Genomic DNA, 23,902 nt, shown 5'->3' with positions numbered 1-23,902 from the left:
AAAAAGATACAAGTTACGGTTAGTGTTTGTAGTTAGGCTTTAGCTGCCAGCTGTATTACACACAAACTTGACAATTTAAAGAAGTGGTAAAAGTCCTTTAACAACTGGTCCAAATCTGGAACAACAACCGTCTTAGTTATCCAAGCAATTTATTCTCCTAATAAACCCCTATTAAATATTAAACCACTACCGAATGCTGAATAGTTACTGTGGAATCAGTGCGAACTGACCATTTTATTACTATAGTAGGGAGTGCAATGAAAGCCTTTTTTGATGTGTTGTTTTTTTGCTTTCCTGTAACCCCTTAAACAGCCTTTGACATGCCGGCAGGCCGAAAGTGTTATTACAGACTTCTGTTACCAAAGAATACCAGTTTGTACAGATGTCCTTCTAGTAACTGACTAATACTGTGTAATAAGCCTAATGGAGATAAATATCCAAATGTATATCCACATGAGGAAAAACCCTCATGTCACACCAGAATTATGTATTTTATGGCATTTTATATACAATATTTTTCTATTCACATTTGCATGTACAGTGTACATGCAGAGTAGAGCTGCTTGACCTTGCATCCAAGCTGAATTAAAGTAATCCTGTCACAATTACTTGATAAAAAAAAAAAATCTTAGTAAATCAACTTCATTGTAGGAAAGCCACACCAGCAGTATCTCACAATAATATAAATTTATATGACAATGAAGTGAAAGGTTTTGCTTTAGCATGTGTAGACAGGCTAACAGACTACTCCATGAGAACAGTATTTAGAGTATTCACTGTAAAACTAAAGTAAAGACAATGCAATCATCAATTTTTAAATGCTTCAGACTGACATGGGTAGCAATGCTAAACCACAGAAAATCTTTCAATAAACCGTGTTTGAGAAGTGAATGACATCCTGCGCCAGCTTGGTGCTATCATAGCATTGACGTTCTCACAGACCAGCCTGCAGAAAGCTAAACAAGCGTTAAAGATTTCTCCAAAACTCTCCAATCTTGGCATTTAAAAGAATTTGCTGATACCTGCAGATACCCTAATAATTCATATTGTACTTGTTTCTTTTACAGTAAGATGCTTCATGGACACAGTGTTTTTATATTCAATATTTTTGACAAAAATTCTTAAAAGGTTATTTGGCCTGTAAATAACTCCAGATTACTTGATTAATCATCAGAAATAATTGGTGGTTGCTATAGTACTAATAGAAAGCAATCAATAGTGACATCCCTAAAGTTATGTAAACATTGAATCTTTTTTTTTTTCATTTTTAATTAGTTGCCTTGTATCTGGAAGATGGAAGCATCCAACTTTAGCATTAGCATTAGCCGCTTTGTATATCTCCACCCGTCGCTCTTTTGTGCTGAGTGGATGAAGGTCCTCAGCTGCAGTTTTATGCCATGGATAGGATTAGAGCTCCACAGACCCCGATTGGGCTGGAACGAGTGGAGGGGGCAGACGGCAAATCCTTTCAGCGAGGAAAATGAAGTGGAGGTAAAGTGGATAAGAGCAAGAGAAGGAAGGCAAAGAGATGAAAATGGTACCCTTAAATAAATATGTAATATATTATAAATGTAATACAAGGCTGTTCATGTAGTCCAAAATCCAAATGGATTTTTGTATAATACTATATTTTTAAAATATTATGTTTTTGCACAGTTTGCCTGTGATACAGCAGAGTAGTGTTTGAATGAAGACAATGGATCATGGTTGATATGATAACCTTTGGATGACCTCTGTGACCCTCACTCATCCAGGCTTACCAGTGGCTTGGGTATTGGTCAGCTGTTGCACCAGCAAATATGACCCAACATCAAGATCTGTCAGTTGTATCAAAATCAGACTCCACAAGCGTCAGCAGTTGGTAAGTGCTCCTTACTTTCTTCTAAACATGTTGTAAATGTCTGTGCATGATATATCTGAAACTGATGGAACAATTGGCACAGGTCCAGGCTTTTAATAGTAGGTGTTGGTAAAATTAGATTCTCCTGATAACAGGTCATAGTGAACAGCAGTATTTGTTTTGGGAACTGTTTTTTTTATTTGTGATTTCCTGTTGAAAGCTTGACAGCATCGAATTAAGAAATTAGGTTGTGGCACTTGTTTGGAATTAATGCTCAGAGGGGTGTGACCTCACGCGCACAGTGCAGGAGCCTTGCTGCACACCCCAGACGGAGCAGCTGTTCAGGGGTTATTTTGAAAGATACAGGTTTTATTGCCTACACCTTGAGCTGAAAGTGAATCACCAAGTTCATAAATCCAATTGCCTCAGGGATACTTGCCTCTGAATGGTTCATGAAACCATAAATCTCCTTTTTTTTGAAGGAATTTTCCTTCTTTGAGATGATTATTGCATGCCATGATTCTCTTCCTCCATGCTTCTGCTTTTTCAATCACTCCAGCAGTGCAACATGCTGACCTGGAGTCCAAGTCAACAGAAACATCCGTCTGTTTGTTTTTGTCAAACAGCTTTTGCTCAATGGCACGTGTCCAGACATCAGACAAGAGAACTCCCTGTTCATTTGCAGTCATTAAACAGCCCTGTTGTAAAATTGACAGCTTATGTTTAGATCAGGAATGTTCAGTGCTCTGCGGTTTATTAGTGAGAGTGAGAGGGTGGTCTCCAGAGTGTACATGTTTTGTCTGATCCGCTTCTGTGTTTCCCTGAGTTCACCTGCTTTAACATGGAGCACGCAAAGACTGGCAGCTGTGTACTCAGGCTCTGTCATGCCGTGTCCTGGTGCCAAAGTATTTGCCACAATCTGTGCCCCCTTAGCATTCTCAGGGTATGTTATTTCAGGCTTTTTTGCTTAAGAAAACACTGAAACAAGGCGTGCTCTTTGACTGCAAAGCAGCTGTGTGCAGCTGTTAATGAAACAGTGTGGGTTTGGCTTGGTGGCACCACAGAGGAACTAGATTACTCCCAATGTCTTTTCCAGAATGCCTGTGTTCATCTGAGCTGTGATGGTGGTGTGATTACAGAGGGGTGTTCAATTATATCCACAAGGTTTTTTATTCCAAACAAGCCAGAGCATACCTGATTCCACTTGTTTAATCAGTAAGTCTCGGTTTTCAAACAGTTGATCAGTTGAGTTCCTGCTTTATTGGAATGAAAACCTGCAGCCAGACCATCCCTTTTGGGATAAGATTGGACACCACTGGATTACAATAAGAAGACATAAGGATTGACAGCCAATGGGCCATGCCAGTGCATCAGTGCTGACTATGCCTTAGTGTTGAAACCAGTCCACAACCATTCTGTTTGTGTTTTGTTGTGTCCCTCCGCTTCAGCATGAAGAAAAGCTGAGAATCAGGTACAATAATGTTTATCAACATATTATGAACAGTTAGGCTTATTGCCCATAGCAATGAAGTATAAATGAATTCTTCAGTGTAACGGTTTAATTGAGACCAGCTCTGCCCCTTTTTCTAACATTCATCATGGTTCCCACTTGTTCCACCATAGCTTCACCTCTCTGTGATCTCCTTTAACTGATTCAACTGACTACTGATCATTATTTCCACCTGTTTCTTCTTTTTAAAACTACATACTCTACACTATATATACTACAGTAATTAATGCACTACTAACACTGGTGTACTCCTTTGAAATATGCAAATTAGTAATTAGTAATGGTTTCCCTTTACTGCAACATTATGTTGCAGTTCTACCTTAAAATAACAGTTTTAAAATGAGTTTGATGCTATACTGACGTGTGAAAGGGAGAATAGCCTCCCTATCATTGCCACTCTAGGCCAAAATGCTTCTACTGCACTATGTAACTTGGCGTTGCACAAGACCTCTCGCTAAAACTACATAAAGCTGCTCGAGTCATATTCATGTCAAATCCTTTAATATTACTCTACTGCCGCAGTTCACATGTTTCTTTTACTTGAAAGGCCGTGTGGATCATTCAGCTTGTCAAAAAATGCATGTTTACAGCTGTCGATGAGGGGGAGCACAAAGCATGATTTGCATTTATGGCAGTGGTATAAAAGTGAATTACACTTTCCTACTGTAGGGGGAGCTCAGGATCAAAAATACAAATCCTGCAAAATGCTGCTTTTCACAAGTGTTATTTTAATGATGTAACAGAAATGGACTTTGACATTGTATCAAGTGACCACATAAAACTCACACAACGCACACAGATGCACTGTAAGTCAGGTCCAGATTTTGACTCCCTATATGTAGTAAGTTGGTTAGGAGTGAAAAGGACACATTTGGTTGTTCCTGAGGACTGGTTCGAGGGTATAAGGATAGAAGAAGTCATTACATGCTATTTTAAATAAATCACTGTAATTCTCTCATTTACTGTTTGCTCAAGTTTCTTGTTTGTTGTCTGTTTTTAGCATTTAAACAGTATGTAAGTGTGACAGTGGCTATAAGCTGGCAATCGTGACCTTGAACTGCTTGCTTTGTCAGAGTATCTTCTGCTGGCACTAAGAAGATCACAACAGCAATGTGTCCTTCAGGCTTGTCTCCACATGGAGACAGTGCAGAGAAACAGTGAAGGATGTGGCAGAGGAGTGTATGGAGATAGGCAGTAGAGGGAGGGTGCAATCAGAGTTTTCAGCAAGGTCACCCCCTCAGGTGCTGACTTTGGGCAGCGAGCCTGATCTCTATAGCAATGGGATGTGATTAGAACTGTATCTGGCATCTCATTTACAAAAACAACTATCTCTAAGAGATCAGCTACCAGAGACTTCAGCAAAAGTGTGTGTGGGGGTTCATGCATGTTTTTAACACTTTGTGAGAAACAAATGTCCTCATTATAGGGAAAAATTATGACAAATATGACAAAGTAAAAATATGAAGTTTAAGGGGCTTAGTTTTTTCACACTTAGTTTTTATATGCCTATAACAGTTTTTAGTCAACCACTATCACTTAGCCTTTAACAGGTGGTAGGTGGATATATATGTATGTAAAGGTTTTTTTTTTTTGTGGCATTTGGTGTTTGCATTTGGTGTGAACGGTGTGATTTAAAACTTTAGCAATGTTTATACGCTACCTCAAAATCTTTTATTTTAAAAAAATGTAACACTGTGATTTCTGTGATATGAACCTTTTAAGATTAAGGTTGGGTTTGGGTGTAGGTGCAGTATTACTTGCCCATAACAAAACAAAGATAATGAAAGTCCTCACAAATATAGCAACACCAACTTGTTTTCTGTGTGTATGTGTGTGTCTATGTGTATGTGTGTGTGTGTTGGAGAACCTGTTGCAGCAGGAACCTCTCCCATGGCTCTGTGGCTCCTATAGGTTGGCTCTGGGCCAGAGGGAGAGATATCTGTTAACACTCTTTCAGGTGAAACTTCATCAGCACACTGAGAGAGCTAACGAACAAGAGCGAGGAGCTTTATGAAGGGGGCGTTCATGTTTGTGGGTGTGTTTGCGCATGATATGCTTATTATGGGATGACTTGTGTGAAAGTCTGAATGGAAGAAGCTTTGAGGAGGGTGCTTGGTAGAAGTAAGGTAAGTCATACCAGTTATGATGAAAGATTTTGAGTCATATGGGCACTGTTGAAGAAACCTATCTATTGCTGATAATTCATCGACACACTGATTAATCTTTCACATTGAGTTCTAGATTCGCGGCCTGTTTCGCAATGAAATCTAGTACGATTGTGATGAAAACTTTGGGGTATATTTTGCACTGTTTGTGTCCCATTAATGAAGTCTTGTTGTTTTTAAGGATCTGTTTTAAGGCTCTTTAATCTTCAGACTTGTATTGTTTTATTTACTGTAAAGCATGACACATTGAAGAGTGATTCCACTTTCAGGCCCTTGCCTAAATCCAAAATTTTCTTCATGCCATGTGACAGGGCTCTGCTGCAACTGTGGAGACCTTTTCTGGTCTTTGGTATAACATGCTGGATTTTTTACATAATTAATCTGATCATTACTGCACAGATTCTGGTTATCAGATGCTGCAAAGTCAGTGCAGTGTTTTTCATACAGGTATACCGTGTCAGGTGTAATTCTCATATTTGAAGTGAAGTCCAAACTCAGAAGTGGTTTTTGGTTATTTTACATACCTCCTGTGCTCCATACACACTTCATATATTGCACAGATTTATAGTAGGCTCACATGTTCAGAATCTAAGGAACCCTTGTCACAGGCATGTGTACAAGTGCATGCATGCATGTGCAGGAGGGAGACTGTTGCATTCCAGCACCATGTCCAATCATTGATCTAGTAAGATTTGCATATAACTCTTATGACCAAGGCTGTGTAGCATCCGGGACACGGAGCAGTCCTCAAAGCGAAGAAAAATATGCAGAAATATGTTGTTTTAAATTTTAGATGAATTTTAAAATTTTAACATTTTGCCAGTATTAAAGAGCTCTGTGATTTTATTCTGATAAAGATTTGTGCCCAAACACAAGATTAGTGTATGATCGCACAGTAGGTATTATGCAGCCCTGGTCTGACAGCAGTAAGTGACTTAGAGATTGAGCCTTCTCAATTGAGACTTTTCAGTTTCTGTGAAAATAATTAAATATTATAGACAAACATAGGCTATGTGTCCTCTCTTAATGACAGTGCAAAGCCATCCTACAGTTTATTAGGATGTTGGTGAGCTCTCTCATAGTGTTTTGGTCATTTTGTGTCCTGCTATGGTTAAAGGGTTGGAGCTTGGAAATGAACCAACAGGAAGATTTTTTTAGGAGTGATATGAAGTTATTATATGTACTGCGTACACATAATAAACAACACTGTGTTTAACCTTCATTCAGTCTGATCATTTGGTGAGCACTGGGTGCAAAAAAACAATACCTACTGTAAATAAACTGAAATTGGAGCAACTCCAATTTCAAATAATTGTAGATATAGGGCAGATATTAAAGATGCACAATGGAATCTGCATCATATTGGTATTGCTGTATAAGTGATTACAAATGCTGGCATCTGACAGATGTTTAGAGTTAATTGATATTTTAAACTGATATTTATAGCACTCCAAAAGAGCTGGATGCTTATGCGCATCCAGAGTAGCATCAGAGTACTGAATTCATTTACATTTACTGTACATGAAGTTGACAGTAATTCTCATAATTTATATATAATTTACAATGTTAAGCATCACCATCAGCTTCAGTATCAGCATAAGCAGAAATGTACTGTATTCCTATGATGGCACATCTCTAATTGGTATGAACACACCTGACTTATCCAAGCCCTTCCTGAGCAAAACTGGATGTGTTAGTGATAGTGCAGTCTTAGGCAAAAGTTTGGGCACCCTTGGCCAAATTATATATTTCAACTAGATATCACAGTCTCTGTGGCTAATCAAACATATTTCAGCAAATCCTAATGCACGGCTGCTTTGTCTTAGATAACATAAAATAAAAATATCAGTGTGGGCTTTGCAAAAGGTTGGGCATCTTACAAAGTCAGGACTAAAACCTATATTTTGTAGCAGCTAAAAGTATTTTAGATCTTATTTTTATCAACTTTGAGATCTAAAATTCCGGGGTTGTTTTCCATGTACAGTTTGAGATCAGGGGTTTTGTAAGGGTAATTCTAAAAGCTTTAGTTTGTGTCTCTTCAGATAGTCTATGGTGGTTTTGAGGTGTATTTTGTCTCATTATACTGTTGTGGAAGTAGGAGTGTAACTGTACATAGAAGTCACGGTATGGTTCACACAGCATACTGTTCAGTACAGGTATGGTACAATGGGAAAGTAAAGTGTATATGTATACATACACACCATTTGATCCAATCCTCCGACCACACTCGTACGTAATGTTATGAGTTGAAATAAAGGTAAAGGTGCACGTATTTGTCACTGTACAGTGTGGACTGTACAGCGAAATGTGTCCTCCGCATTTAACCCATCTGGTAGTGAACACACACTCACACACACACATGTGTTAGGGGCAGTGAGTACAGACACACACCCAGAGCGGTGGGCAGCCAACTCCAGCGCCCGGGGAGCAGAGAGGGTAAAGGGCCTTGCTCAAGGACCCAACAGTGGCAGCTTGCCGAGCCCGGGAATCGAACCCACAACCCTGTTATCGATATCCCGGTGCTCTAACCGCTGAGCCATTCAGTCATAATAAGATGGAAAAGGTCAGAATGTTAGAGACACTTGTTTATTTTAGTCAATAAAGAATAAAGAAAGAAAAGACTGACCTTATATGAGTCACTATCTCAACATGCAGCAGCCAGAAAGAGGGAGAATGAGGAGGTAGAGGACGTGTGCGGTTGTGAAATTATGAAATGCATAATTTATAACCCTAACCCTAACTCTAACCCTTGGCCAGTCACTTTTTTAACTTAATCAGTCCCTAGCATTTGTTTGCAAAACTCATCTAGCGTATCTAGATGTTCTTTAGTATGAAGTTTATGTTTGTGCAAGTAATGCTGCACGGTAAAGCGGTGCACCACCCTCTTGGCTTAATTTTGTTGCAGGTTCTTGGCAGTGTTTTACCGGCATACATCACCAAGTTCTCACCAAGAGTTTCTTGGTCTTCTGGATTACATATTGTCCTTCACAGTTCCCCTGAACTGCCATTTCTTAATAATATCCTGCACTGTAGATACAGTAGAATAAAAGCTTATGACCTTCCCTTGCCTTGGAGGTATTGATTACTTTCATTTTCAGATTTTGAGTTTAGACATTTGCTTAGAGGAGCCCATGGTTGCTGAGTGCTTGGAAAATCAGAAAATATATAAAACGTGAAACTTTCAGCTGACAGTTTCTAATTACAGTTGGTGACATGCCTGGGATCTGTTTGCAAATCCAGATCTGAGACCTTACCAAAAAAAAGTCTCACCTTTTGCAGTGCTTACGGTAACCAAACATGCCTTTGCTTGTTTTTTTGCTGTGTTTTGTGTTTGATTAGCTACAAAAACTGTGTTTACTTCTTCTCAAAAAACAGCAAAACGTATGGTTCATGTAGTCAAAGTTGCCCAATACTTTCATGAAATTGTAAATACTAGTCTCCTGGCTTTCTTAGTGTAGCACTGAACTGACTGAGGGGGTTTATTGATAGACAGACTGCAGTGTCACAGCCAGTCACCACTTCTATTCAGCATCTTCTGTCTGATTTGTGAATACATGTATTTTAACATATTATGATGCATTTATGACATAAACATAAACAAATAATGAAGACATATGTTTAGCTTATACTTTGATTGGCTTAAAAGACCAATGACAACAACAAAAAAATTATATTCTCCTCTTCATATACATGTATGGGCACACCTTTTGCACATATTCTCATTTCCTTTCTCTGTGTGGTGGACGGATTTCTTTGTTTTGTGGGTGCAGTCATAAAAACATCAGGAGAAATTTAATGATTCATCCTGACTGCTAGTAGCTAACCTGCTGCAACACATCAACAAACAATAACCAGGAGTTTTACTTCATAAATCAGTTATCTCTAATCTGTCAAACAGATTAGTTCTTTTAGAGACCTGTTTTCCAACATGTCTGTGGTTTCTGCTGTTTGCAAGATGTAGTGGTAGATGTAGATGTCAAAGTAAATATATTTATATATTTATATTATATATATATAACCCTCTAAATGGCCAGGACCAGCTGGTAGGTCCAGGCTTTCCGACCACACTCCTGTAGCTTTAAATGTACTCAACCATGTATTCTCATGTATTAAACATTTGGTTGTAAAAACCTGGATATTTAGGGGTTCAGAGTGATTAATCCACAAAACCATGGACCTAAGGACAGAGGTTTAGACTGGATAATTGTGGATGCCCAGGTAGGAACCTGTCCTTAATCAGGGTCAACTAGAATACAATTACTCGCCCATACTGAAGACAAAAAGTAGGTGTTGTATTTCTAACATATTCAAAAAATCCAATGCAAATATGATGTATTGTATTTGATGATTTGAGTTCAGATGATAATCTTAGGCCAGAAGTGTATAATCTCTGGAGTTCAGCAAAGTATACTATTCATCACATACCACAAAAAGCCATTTTTTCACACATAACTTACACACAGCAGACAAAGCGTGATTTCTCTGATAGCAAGTGACAAACGCCCCGCAAAAGACATCAGATTTGCTGAGTGGCACTTGTGGTAAGTGTTTGAGGCTGTCGAGATTTATTCCCGCTGACTGCACCTGAGAGGAAACCTTTAAAGAGCAACACTTACAGCCAAAGTGCCGAGAGGGCACATGAAAAAAAAAAAACTCCCACCAATGACATGATGAATGAAAGGCTAAAGGGAGACACACAGTCCATTTGAAGTGTCAATCAAACGTGGGTAAAGAGGCAGAGTCGGCAGGCTGTGGTTGCATTGACATGCAAGAAACGAGCTAGAGATGAATATGAGCATAAATACAGAGGAGGAAACTATTGTGAAGTATTGTGTAAAACAACCTACTGTCAAACCATTTAGAGATACTTTATACAGTGCAACTGCTAAGCTAACAGAATCAGTGCATTTTTCAATGCTTGCTAAATGTAGAAGTTTACATATTCACAAACAACTGATGTTAACATTTCAAATGACCAGGACTCAATTGGGGGTCCAGACCTCTGTTACACACTCCTATAATTTAGGAATATCATAAATGTTGTCAGTTTACATTGTTTTTCAGGCAGTTCATGAATAACATACATTGTTTTTTTTTTTTTTTTTAGAAAATCCTTTGAAGAGTTTTTTTCTTGGACAGTTGTGATACGTGGGAATCTGCAAATTCAAAAGTCACATCAGTTGATTAATTAGACTAGATTAGACTAAATAGATTATTAAACAGTGATTAAACTGTGTCAGTGAAATGGTGTAAAAAAAACTGATATAATGATGGAAAAGTTACAGGTAGACTTTACTGGGTCATCATGTTCTAGCATGTCCAAAACTTCAGGCAAAGATAGTTGGATAATCAAACCGCAAGTGTGTAACTGTGTTCTCTCCCCCATCAAAATGTTAGCAGTTCATATGTTTACATCTCTAGTGAACATTGATAAAAATGTTTTATTGCAACCTCACCAGCATAACAATAACAGACCTGTTACAGATCATGTTTAGCAAACATCCAAATACTTATATCAATGTTCTGATGTTTTACTGACTTGCAGACATTATCTTTCTCAGATGTATGCTTAAAGTACATGGCTCTGCTCATGTGACCATTTATTCCACTTTACACAGTTTTCTCAACTTTTTCAGACAACATTTTGTATACACTTGTAGTGGGTATATCATTTTTTTCTGTTCAAACAAACAACAATCAACAATTTTTTTAAAATAAATGTTAACATTTTCGGGAAGAATTTTGTTTTGTTTTGTACAATTTTCGACGAAAAAAGCACCATGCAAACCCTAACCCTCCAAGAAATCTGAGCTTAAGCCGATAACTTTTACCAATGCCTCAGTTCTTAATTAACATGTTTGGGTTATGGCTTCGTCACAGTCAGTTATTAAGAAATGCCAGATCACAGCTCCTCACACTTTTTTCCCTATCACAACACAAAGGAGAAGGCTACAAAAAGATACAAAGACATTTTCAGGTAGATGTTTCATCAGCTGAAAATAAAATTAAGAAGTGGCAGAAAATAAGAATGGTAGAGTTGAGGTCTGGGAAAATGTTCAAGTTGAGGTCTGTAATACCAAGAAAATCTACAAGAAAGAACTGCTCGCAGAATTTCAAGAAAGACAAATGAAGGCAAAAGACTCTGGAGTGGTGGAGCACTACTCTACTGTGCAGTGACACCTGCACAAATACAACCTTCACAGAAATCATCAGAAGAGTTCCTACATCCTCAGCGCCAAATTCAGCATCAGAAGTCTTTAAAGGAACATCTAAAGAATGCTGATGCATTTTGGATATCAAGTCTTGTACTCGCTCAGCTATTCACACTAAAATATATTTTGCTACTGTATGTTCATGCAAAGCCAGCCACCACCTCTTTTAGAACTGCCGTCAAAGCAGCACTGCTGGGCAGCCAACACACTTAGAGGAAAGCGCCAGGTTCCCAGCTCCACCACACCAGCCAACGGATACCTGTGCCGGTCAACATTGCTTCAAGAGTAATGTGGAGAAAGAGCTCCATCTATGTCCAATTGTGCTCTCTCAGACTCCAGCTACTGATGGCAAAGCGAGTAGAAAATGGCTTGGGAGTCAAACATGTGACCTCCAGACCTTAGAGGTAGTACAATAGACTGCTCTGAGTCACTCTGAGCCTTTCATGAAATGTTCATACAAAATAAAGGTCGTCTGGTATTATGAAATGATGTAACGAAGTAATAAAAAATGTACATGATAGTGACAATATCTTTCGAATGAATCAAAGCAGTAATGAATAAGCATGAAGAAAGTGATCTCTGCTGGATCAGTTGTCTATTCAGCCGAGCAGTACGTGAGTGATCAGCATTTTCTCTGCTCAGCCTTTTTCTCTTTGCACCCAGGACTATTTTTTAGCCGGTCACACAGATAAGCATAAGGACGTCTCAACTTCCTCTCCGATACTCAGTTACAATGCCTCCATGTTTCGCATGAAGTCCAGCTCATCCATCTCCATTTCACTTTACTTCCACGCTGCAAATATATTGGCTCTTGTGTGACAAATGCTTCATGGTGTGTTGGTGATTTTAATGAGTTTTTGTCTCGGGCAGTGCGGTCTGTTTACTGTAAGTGAAAGAAGGCCGCTTTTCCAGTAACTCATCTGTGGCCGTGTGTCTGACGATCAGATATCAGGAGGATGAAATAAGAAATACACTTTCCCCTTTTCAAAGCGATCACACAGAGACATATTCCCTGTCATAGAAAGTGCTTACGTGTACACTTAGGAACGGATTTCAATCACTTTCAAGAAGTTACACAGTGATGAACCTGTGAAAACGCCCTGGAGTGGTCACATGGGTTGAACAGCTGACAGAGCAGCCTAGACAGGTCCATGGGGACAGAACAGTTACAGCTAATTGCAATTGCATTTCATCTGGATTTGGTAGCTTTTGACAATAAAGAGATTTTTTAATAGTGCTCCTGTGTGTGATCTAAATATTGAGCTGCTGACATTGTACTAGTAAAGTGGTATGTGACAGCAGAGCATACACTGTTGGTCATTTGCTGTTGGAATGATAATACTGTTAATAACAGTGTAAAAAATGTCGTTGGGACAGTAGGTAGTGTGTACCAGACTGCTTCAGATGAGGGGGAGTTTATTCATTCCTCCCACCTGGCTCCCAACCCGGTGGTTGAATTGGTCAATTGGCGGCCTGTTCAGATGCATTCCCGCCTTGCACCCTGTGTTTCCAGGGATGCTCCGGACAAACCGTAGTCCTGACCTGGGAGAAGCGGACAAGATGACAAATTAATATCATAAACCAAACTAAAAAATCAGATTCTTTAACTTAACAAAGTGTAACTTAACTTGTTGTACAGAGTAACAGACATAAATAACAGGTTAGACAATGGTGGTGCATTAGTTTACCTGCACCAAGTAGTGTTTGCTCCAACCCAAAAACTTCCCATCATTTTTAACATTCTCAGTGTTGTTTTTTGTTGTTTATCTTTTATTTATTTTCCTTTTTTTCAGTTCATGTCATAAATGTGGAATAGTCTACCACCCTATATAAGGATGTCACCTACAATTGATGCCTAATTACTTTATCCTTATTTTTTTCCATATTAATTTTTTTCATAGCTCTTTGTTTTATGTCCAGGTGAAATGTTATTTAGTTGATTTCTTTACTCTATTTATTTACACTATTTAGTTTATAGTTTCTTTTGTTTTCTTTTAACTGTACAGCACTTTGGTTGACTTCTGAAGCCTTCAAGCCTTGACTTGAACCAGTTTTGCCTTTGTAGCAATGATGAAGCTGATGGTCAAGCTTAAAGACCTTAACTGAATATACTGACTCTCTTTAATGGGTTGTTATGTTTATCTGTGGGTCATCTCAAAGCACCTAATAATTCTGTAGATTAATCAGTGAGGTGTTCATCCTATGCTTTAACATAGTGTTAGCATGTTCATTTTAATATAACTTTTATAACTCTTTTGTTTGTTTGTTACTGAACTCTGTTTCTATTAATAATAACATTAATGATTAAAATATATTTTAATGTAGTCTCTCCAGAGAGTTGGATTACATCCTAAGACTTTTTATTAACTCATTACATTAAAAAGTGGATGAGTTATGAGATTTAGAAATACTGATGCTGGTTTTACAAATTACAAAAAAATTTGAATCTTCGTTGGCCTCAAATCATTTTAAGTATAGACAGTTGAAACAAGCATAGGTCTTTGTTGTTAGTCCAACATTGTGGTTATTTTAATGTAAAACTTCTTACATTTGTAAGATTTCCCTAAAATTATTTTAAATCTATACATTTACATAGTACCTCCTCCATAGTAGAATAATTTATATATTTAGCTACAACAATTCAATTATTCAATCAAATCAAATGATTGCTCGCAGATCTTTGAGGCTTATTCCTAATACATTATTTGACATCTGTATGTTAGGATACAGCAGAGAGCCTGAGTGTACAGAGTCCACTGTGTTTCTGCAATCAGCCAAAGCCACAAATAACTAATATGAGATAGAGTGACATTGTAGAACTACATTCAGTTCGGCATTTTAAAGCACCAAAAGTCTATTGTTCACAATGGCTCCTTCAAGAACAGAGGATTGTCAGTCAGTGGCTTGCATGCAGAGGCTCCCAAAACCCTGAGATCACTTCCAAGAACCATTTTTATTCCATCAGTTATGGAAACTAATCACATTTTTTGGGTCAAATTATATTTCTCAGACAAGATTACATCATTCATCTCTAATACCTACTAAAAGTCTAAATGTACTCAGTATATGATGCATCCCCTGCTTTAATCACAGCTTGAACTCTGTCTGGCATGAGTGGTTCAGGTTTCTGCAGAATTGGATGATGATTCACACACACACATACAAATACACACATCTCTTCTACAAAAATGGTATTCATAAAAACAAAGATAGTGCTTCTATAGCATTTGAAGCTTTTATTTTGTAGCAATATTTTAAAGAGTGTAGACCAGACATAAACAGCATAGACTTTCTCATTTTGGAGATGACCACCACATTTCTAGTAATTAGTCCTAACACAAGCCTCTCATCATGCACCCAGTCTGTTCATGCATCTGTGCAACTGAAAAACATGTCCACAATGATGACCTCTTCCTTATGGCCACTCTGTAGGAGCAGTGTTGGGGATTGATGTCTACTGAGCCTTTTCCATCTGCGGTCAGCAGCAGCCTACCAAAGAGCTTCCAAGGTGCCCTGCTGGTGACTCCCTGCCCACAAATGCCACTGTCTCAGGTGTGACTTTTTCTTAACCTTAGTCAGAAATGGACATGTCTGGACGCTGTAGTACACATGCAGGTTTATGTATATTTCAATCGACTGTTTTTTTGTACTTGCCGCCACCCCGATAAGTTACTGCTGTCAGGCAGCTGCATACGATAGCACGTACATTCTTTATGATGCTTCTGCTGCTTGAAGAGGACGTGAACCTCAGCAGAACACACCATCCAAGGACATAGTGCCCTGGAGCCAATGTGCCTGTGTTTTATCTTGTCATTAATCAAAGTTCCTTTCATTTATATTAATTAATGACAACCTGAGGGGGTTATATATCATGGCAAATGCTTTAATGTAATCTTTATCAGATCAAGGACCTTTATATTTCTTTGCATTTTTGAAATGGAAAAAGAAACACCTCCGGTTTATATGGTGAAGGACTCTGAAATAAAATTATGCCATCTATTAGAGTAAAATCAGGAGGCAGGTGATGCTCTTCATTATTCAGAGATGTAAAGGAACTCAAATTGTCAGGTAGGTCTAAAAGGAAAAACTGCAACAAGCTGGTTTTCCAAGACTTTATTATGACATTAGAATTATATGCCTGTCTTTGAATTTATTCATTTCTTAATAATCTCAGGGTTATAGTGAGGTCCTTGCTGTTTCCTGTTACTGTAGCATAAAAAAACACAGACATACAATTATATCAATATACCCATCCATCAAACCATCCATCCATCCTTGTTCAATTTCACCAGAAGCTCACCTGATCACCTCATCCTTCATGTACCGAAAGATTAAATAGCTGTCACACGCACAAACAATCAAAATGTATTGTATACATACTGTGTATAAACATTATATGGACAAAAGTATTGGGACACCCACTTATTCATTGTTTCTTCCCAAAGTAAGGGTATTCAAGAGATTATCTCGCTTTTGTTGGAGTCTCTATTTTCCAGGGAAGGCTTACTACTAGAGATGTAGTCTCTATGTGGAAAGAAATCTTCTTAACTTTCAATAGAAGTCAAAGTAAAACTATTACATTGTTCAAAGTCATTCTGGGTCATTTCTACTGGCCCATTTATTCTGAAATTTTGACTTTCATTTTCTCATTTCTAGTGTCCCAAACCCAGCATTGCAGAAGACTCTGTCAGTAGCTCTCAGAGAGACAATGTCCCCTACATGCTAAAGAGTGGTCCTGCAGAGCGATTTCGCAGGCACAGTGTGGATGGGAGCTCTCTGGGCCAAGAATCTGACTCTGGCAAGGACAAGCGCTTCCACCCTTACAGCCGGCAGTACAGTGATGGAGCGGCCACTGGGCTTGGAGCAGCCTACTGCTGCCTTGGAGACTGCCAGCTGACTGATTCAGTCTCTCCAGCCCTCAGCAGGACTACTGAAGTAGAAGAGCAGAATGCCTGGACTCCCCTTAACATCAGTGGCCAGTCCTCCATCTTTGTGGTAAGAGAGAACTCAGAAACATTGACTTTACTCTATTTCTGTAATAAATGCACTGTATGAGAGCATCCCATTTGGTATCATGCATAGTTTTAATGAGATATGTCCTCTACCATATTCAACATTTGACAGTGTCTGGCCACAGGTCTGATATATGGGGACTGTGGTTGTTAGCTGGGTGATCAGCGACACTGACATAGTAGTGTGTGTAGCACAAGGCTCAGTCTCTTATTGGGGTATTTATACATGTCACTGTTAGGCTGTGTTGTGGTCCACCACAACTCTTTTCTCTGTCATTGTCTAACTATACAAAGGAATAAAGAGTCCAGTTAGTGTGCACTGGGTTGACCAGTCTTGATTTATGGGAATTGATTTGCATTGGGTGTAGATGATTCCCCACTATAAGGCATCTGCAACATTAACGTAACTGACGTCTGGTGTAGTTGTGCTAATAGTTCTATGGTGTGTATTTGGAGCAGGGAGCAGAGCAGAGTCCTGCTGAGATGCAAACCAGGCCTGAAGAGCCGCCCAGTTATACATCGTCCAGCCACCGTGCATACAACACCCTCCAACAACCGGTAAACTGGGGGCATTGGTAGTATTTTCAATGCAGTAAGAGAGACTACAGCCACATACAGGGCCTTTCTGCTTTCTACGAGTTGGTTTGGCCTGTTCTCACCCTTTTGATTCACAGCTTTCACAGTGCATTCTATTTACTGTGTAAAGTCAATATCACTCTCTGCGCAGAACTCTTAACATGTGTCAACAAGGAAGAAATGCGTCAAATGATAACACAGAGGGATATTTTGGAACTGTTTCATACTTGCAATCAAAACATTGGCAGGATATTCTCCCATATCTTCACAGTGTCAAACTACAAAGGCCAGTACAAGACAGCTCAACATGTGTACAGTGTCCTGAGAAAAAAAAAAGTGTGGTTTTGTGGAGAAGAACGGTGTATGATTCAGTGCAGTGATATGGACAAGAATTACAATGTGTCACAGGCTTTGAATGCATCCTTTATTTTACTTGTCTGGTGTATATGAAACACACCATTACACATGAACCGCAACTTAAAGTGTGTGTGTGTGTGTTTTTTCCAGTTTTCAGGTGAATATCCATCTGGAGGACTAGTGGACAGCTCACACTTTTCTTACCAAAGCCTCTCTCCTCAAACCAGTCAAGAAGGTCCCGTGCAGTCCCTCTACCCTAAACCAATCTATTCCTATAGGTAGGCTCATGTGCCTCCGGCCTCCTTCATCCAATGCTAAAATAACACACCTGCCCTGAACAAATCACTCCCTGAGGCATGCAGGTGCGTGATGAACTGTCGGTGTCCTCAGTTTATGAAATCAGAGCTTAAATTTTTCTCAGTTGTGCAGATATTTCCATTACCTGTCCCAGTGGGAGCCAATTTCATCCTGCAGTGATTCTAAGCTGTAGCATATTTCTAGGGTGCCACTGTTAGCATAGAAATCTTAATATGTTGCCAGCTAAAGCTTCTGCTGATCAGTTGGGAGATAAATGAATAATTTAAATGTAAATGTAAATGACTGCTGCAGTACAGGTGTGGCAGTAAGTATAAGAAGTTCTTTCAATAATCAATGTCCTTATATTTTATTATTGGTCACTTTTGAACAATTACTGTTGTAAATATTACATATTGTATGAAAAATCCTAGGTCTGCTAGGCTATCATTAGCATGTAAAAATTGTCAAGGTTTTACTTTGCCTCTAAGATATGTACCTATTTTGCCAAATAAACATACTGTATACTTCACATTTACAATTTTATTTATCAATTTATCAAACAGCAAGAGGTGGGTTTTAATATCCAACATTAGACATTATGCTGAATTAAACATTACATTACAGGTGCATTCCTATTTTTTCAGAAATAGATTTTAAAATGTACATTGATTTTATAATGCATTATAATGTAGGCATAACATAGGGTACATAATATACATAACATAATTTATTATTAAATCTTTTACATTTGTTAAAATGTGCCAAAATGAGTATTAAATAACTGCAAAGAGAGTAAATCAGTCAATCATATTTATTCATATATTTTGTATATATATATTGCATTCACTCACTAATTTTTTTTTTAGATTTTACCTTGCAGATTTTATTATTTAGTGTAAAACATTTGTCACAAAAAAAAAGCAATCTCTGGATTATCTACCAGGGGCGCTGTTACATAAAAGTGAAGACAACTACGCGCTTGGTGTTGTAAGCCTTACTAGTAATCACATTTTTTATGTGCCTGTAATGCTAAATTACATGTATTCCATTACTTCCCAACCTGGATCTACCTATAACCAGGGTCACCCTTCTGTCATCAGATTTAAGATTTAAAGAGCACACAAGGTTCTTTTGCGGCTTCAGACAGCTATGGGAGAGCGCTAGCAGCTACATTCCTAATGTTTTCTTTTAGAGCTCATAAAATGTTCTATGAAGACTGAAGCAACTTTAAATAGCAATCAATCGTTATATGGCAGCGTAAATGTTTTAACCTTGTATTTCGGCAGTATTCTCATTTTCATGGCTCTGAGGAACAGCAGAACTGGCAGCCTGCCAGTGAGTGAAATCTACAGCTTCATGACTGAGCATTTTCCTTACTTCAAGGTACTTTAATAAGCCTAGTATTATTTGTTATCTCAAAATGCTCCTCTGAACCAATACTCTTTCACACCACATAAAAGACTTCCCTCCTATATACACTGTCATATCATAATATTATGACCACGTCTGGTTCGGAATGAACTCTGCACAAGTTGTATGATTACAGACTGCAGTCCATCTGTTTCTCTGCATAATTTGTAAACCTCCTTTCACCCTGTTCTTCCATGGTCAGGACCCCACACAACTACCACAAAGAATGTATTATTTGGGTTATTATTTTCTGAGCAATGCAGTGATCACTGACATGGTGGTGGCGTGTTAGTGTGCGTTGTGCTGGTTCAGGTACATCAGATGCAACAGGGCTGTGCAGCAGTGCAGTGCTGTCTTCGCCCTCGCCTGATATAAGAACTTTTTATTCAGCTTTTGTTTGTCAGATCTTTTCCATTTTGGCTGTTTCTCTGACTTCTCTCTTGAGCACGTAGCTAGCAAGTGCCAATTACACGGTTCCCCCTGCCCCTCCCCTTTCCCTGTCCCAAGCACAAATGCTTTGCTAATTGTCTAATTGTCTGGAATAGTGTTGTGTGGCTTGACCTATGTTTCCTAGTGCTGAGTACAAACACCAGATTTTGCCCAGCATGCAAACAGACCAGACTGTGGGGAAACATTTGCTAAATTTACAGAATGTGAATTGAATAGAAATCACATATAGCTCCTTTAATGAATGATTTTATTGCTTGGAAAAAAAATCCCACTTGTTTACAAACAATAGATATTGTGTATCGTAAGAAACGTATCATGATATTTCATTTTTGCCATATTTTTGCCCACCCTCAGTGAGTGCTACTGGATAGTAGCAGGATAGTTTCTGTATCTACCGTATGTTCATAGGAAAATGATGTTGGCAAAACCCCAGTCATGATCAATGACAGAGAATCGCTAGCACAAATACTCCTCTGTGCTGGATTTCCTGCAGGCTATGCCCGTTATAGCTTGATCTCAGTGCCTTTATCTGCCGACTTGGTCCTGCTCCCAGATAGGCTTAACTAGCGAAGGGATTTACAACGTGGCACTGTTTTGGTTTGCTTCCAGACAAACTCTGGTGCAGATCCAGATGAATTACGTGGACCTTAATGTCCTGGAGTGATGAGGGTGTAGGACTGGTAGAACTGAGGTTAATGAATACAAGTTGTCCTTAGTCTGGAGAGTGTGGAGACAATGAGTGGCTTTGTTTATATTCAGGTTGCCTCAGATTGAATAGGAACTATGTTGATATTGTGTGAATAATCCTGTTCCTGTGACATCAGATTTAGAGTAAATGTACAGTAGCATGAACTGTAGTTCTGTGCTTTCTGTGATCATGTGAATTACGTAGATAATGATTGTGCCATTCATTATATTACTGATGACTTGCCAGGCATCCATCACAAATAGAGCTCCAGGCATAATAGCAGTTCTACATTGAAGGACAGGTTAAATTCCTTGTAAATTATGCTTACACAAGACAAAGACTATCTCAGGATTGAATTCTGTTCTGACATTAAAACCCTGAACCTTCATTTCCCCCCTTAAACTACTGTCATTTCAATCACTGTAAAGACAAGGGTGAAATGTTCATGTTTAAGGTAATCTTCATACCTGCACAATTCTGTCAAGTTGCCGATATTTACTCAGATGGCATGTATATATTGGATATCAGGAGCAACAATGTTTGTTTTCATTTGATATCCCAGTGCCAACACATCACAGATGCATATTGCACATGTATGCTAGATGTCGAAATGTTTGTAGACACCCCTTGTAATGAATTCATTTAGCTACTCTAAGTTACACCCATTGCTGACACACACACACACACACACACACACACACACACACACACACACACACACACACACACACACACACACACACACACACACACACACACACACACACACACACACACACACACACACACTTTGTCTAGTCCCTGATGAGACATATATCCAATAGGACTTGCTGGGGGAGATAAACATGAACCTATTGGCACCCTGTCTAATGTCAGGTGTGGGCCAGAGGGGTAAAAAGCCTCCCAGTATAGACCTGTGGAGCAGTGGAACTGTGTTCTCTGGAATGATGGTTGGTGCTGGGGAGCTAGGGAAAAGGTAGGGTGGTGATCATCCAACATCCTGACTACACTAAGGCTTTTGTGGCTGAAGACAGTCAAAACCAGCAGTGCTCCAACAAAAAACAGATTTTTAAAAGCCCTAAATTCAAAAGAAACAAACAATGAATGAGCAGGTGTCCCAATACTTTTGTCCATATAGTGTATTTTTCTTTCATATTGGCATTCTTCATAGTCTCACCTGTATCTCCTGATTGAGCAGACAGCACCTGATGGCTGGAAGAACTCTGTCCGCCACAACCTCTCCCTCAACAAGTGCTTTGAGAAAGTAGAGAACAAGAATGGGAATTCATCTCGCAAGGGCTGCCTATGGGCCCTGAACCCAGCCAAGGTGGAGAAGATGCAAGAGGAGTTGCATAAGTGGAGAAGGAAAGATCCAGTGACTGTGCGCAGGAGCATGGCCAGACCAGGTGAACAGAGACCTGAACTGCTTTAAATGTACACTACTATTCAAAAGTTTGCATATTTATTATATTAGTCTATCAGTAGATGATAAACATGGTAATATGATTACAGTGGCTTTAACAAAGTCATCCACTACTTCTTATTCTCACAGAAGAGCTGGATCATCTTCTCGGCGAGAGACCAGAAAAGCAAAAGTCCCTTTCTGCTCATCTCAACAACCATACGTATCCACAGTTTCCCAGAGTCACCATGCCTCCTTCCTACAATCTCGGGACTCACATTAGGAGGCCCCAGTACACCCACTACAGCTCACCTTCACAAGCTGTCCCGCAGAACCCCTACCTGGCCTCCAGCACCCACGCCTTCTCCTTCTACCCCAGCATCAGCCAGCAGCCCAGTACACGGCTACCCCCAAGAACAGGCAGCTTGGACTCTCCTTTACCTGCACACACTCCACCCAGCTACAACGCCGCCCTGCAGGCCAGTCACAGCGCTGCAGAGAGCATGCAGGAGTTGCTAATGGAAGGGGAGCTGAGCAATGATGTTGACACGCTCAACCCCAGTCTAACGGATCTGCAGCTCCAGGGTAAGAACACAGACCTTTTGTCTTGCTGTGCAAAGATATTTATTATACTATATTGATGTATAAAATAATAATGCTTCCTAAAAGGTAAACAAATATTTACAAGACTGAGACAGTATTTTACAAGACTGAGTACAATATTTTACTGGTTCCTTTTTTTTCCCTTTTTTATGTTTATCGCTGTTTATCCTAGTGGACAGAATAATGGGGGATGGTGAAAAAAGGCATCTGAAGAACAGATCATTCGTCAGTGATTTTCTAGCCAGAGGCTTTTCAGAGTTGTACAGTTAAATATTAGGAATATAAATATTAAATAACTACCAGTATTCATCTTAATTCTCTTTTTTACTTTTTTTTGGAGAAGAAACGTTCATTTTGCTTTTGGAACCTGTAGCACAGTCTTCGTTCCTTACCACTCTTATTCTCTTCAGGTCATCTTTGGGAGGAGCTGAGGGATGACAGCTTGGCTCCAGACTCACTGGTGGTCATGGACACATCCACCTCGCCAGGCCAGATTAGCCCCAGCCAGGCTGTGGATTATGTGGGGAGTTGTGGCTCAGGCAGTGGGCAAGTGAGCACAGCTGGGTCAGAAACAGGGCTGCAACTCACTGGACTTTACTCACCCAGCTTCAGCGGTGCAGACAGCATGGCAGGCCTCCACTCCACCTCAACAAACACTCCAATTCCATTACTATGAAGAAGAACTAGATTCATTATAGGAGGTCAACATTTCAGTAACGGCCTAACATGGATGTCCGATTAACATCCACCCTAATTTGACACCTACCTTGTACCTACACTTACTAAACATTTTATCAGGTACACCAACCATATTAATGCACATATAATTGCATGGGTACCTAATAAACGGGCACCCCTGTGCAGGTTTCCACTGAAAGTCGGTGAACTGGTAAAACACTGGATTGAAAAAGGTGCTTGTTTTAAACCCTTGAATATTTCTTTAATTTTACAATTTTATTTTTAATTTTAGACTTGTACATCTGCATAGGGTGCATAAGGCAATGCTTTGAGTGGCACCATAATTTCAGTGTGTCATTCAAGATGCTGTATAATCTCACATTTGCTGTAGATGTTCCAATCAGGGCACATGTTTACACACAAGCAACTGCTAACAAGGATTCGTTTGGATCTTCAAGAACAGAACTACCTTTTTACTCCACAAGGGAGCAGTAAAGGGCTTCTTGACTTTGGAAATGCTGCCAAATGCCTTCAAGAGGCACAACATGTGCTAACACAGCTTATGTCAACAACACCACAGTGGTCTGTGGCTTACCATGAAATATTATGGTTGTAGATGCCCTTGGGATATCACTGGAGGAAATGATTCAGTGTTTTTAAAGGGAATTACATGTGCAATGGTTCACAACATGCAAATCTATA

At 39.2% G+C, this 23,902-nt stretch overlaps 1 protein-coding gene across 1 annotated transcript; it reads left to right on the top strand.

The window, feature by feature from the left end:
• The first annotated feature begins 1,426 nt into the window (after positions 1 to 1,426).
• Positions 1,427 to 23,198, top strand: foxn1 (forkhead box N1). The gene is made up of 10 exons (XM_072691183.1): positions 1,427 to 1,491; positions 1,755 to 1,861; positions 15,160 to 15,279; positions 16,384 to 16,722; positions 17,199 to 17,297; positions 17,823 to 17,950; positions 19,256 to 19,352; positions 21,716 to 21,923; positions 22,070 to 22,504; positions 22,933 to 23,198. The coding sequence occupies exons 3-10, from the start codon at positions 15,178 to 15,180 to the stop codon at positions 23,196 to 23,198; spliced, it is 1,674 nt and encodes a 557-aa protein (XP_072547284.1). The 5' UTR covers positions 1,427 to 1,491; positions 1,755 to 1,861; positions 15,160 to 15,177.
• The last annotated feature ends 704 nt before the right edge of the window (positions 23,199 to 23,902 follow it).

Source organism: Salminus brasiliensis, chromosome 11 (genome assembly GCF_030463535.1).
Source record: "Salminus brasiliensis chromosome 11, fSalBra1.hap2, whole genome shotgun sequence".
NCBI classification, from domain to species: Eukaryota; Metazoa; Chordata; class Actinopteri; order Characiformes; family Bryconidae; genus Salminus; species Salminus brasiliensis.
This window is presented reverse-complemented; position numbering and strand designations above follow the sequence as displayed.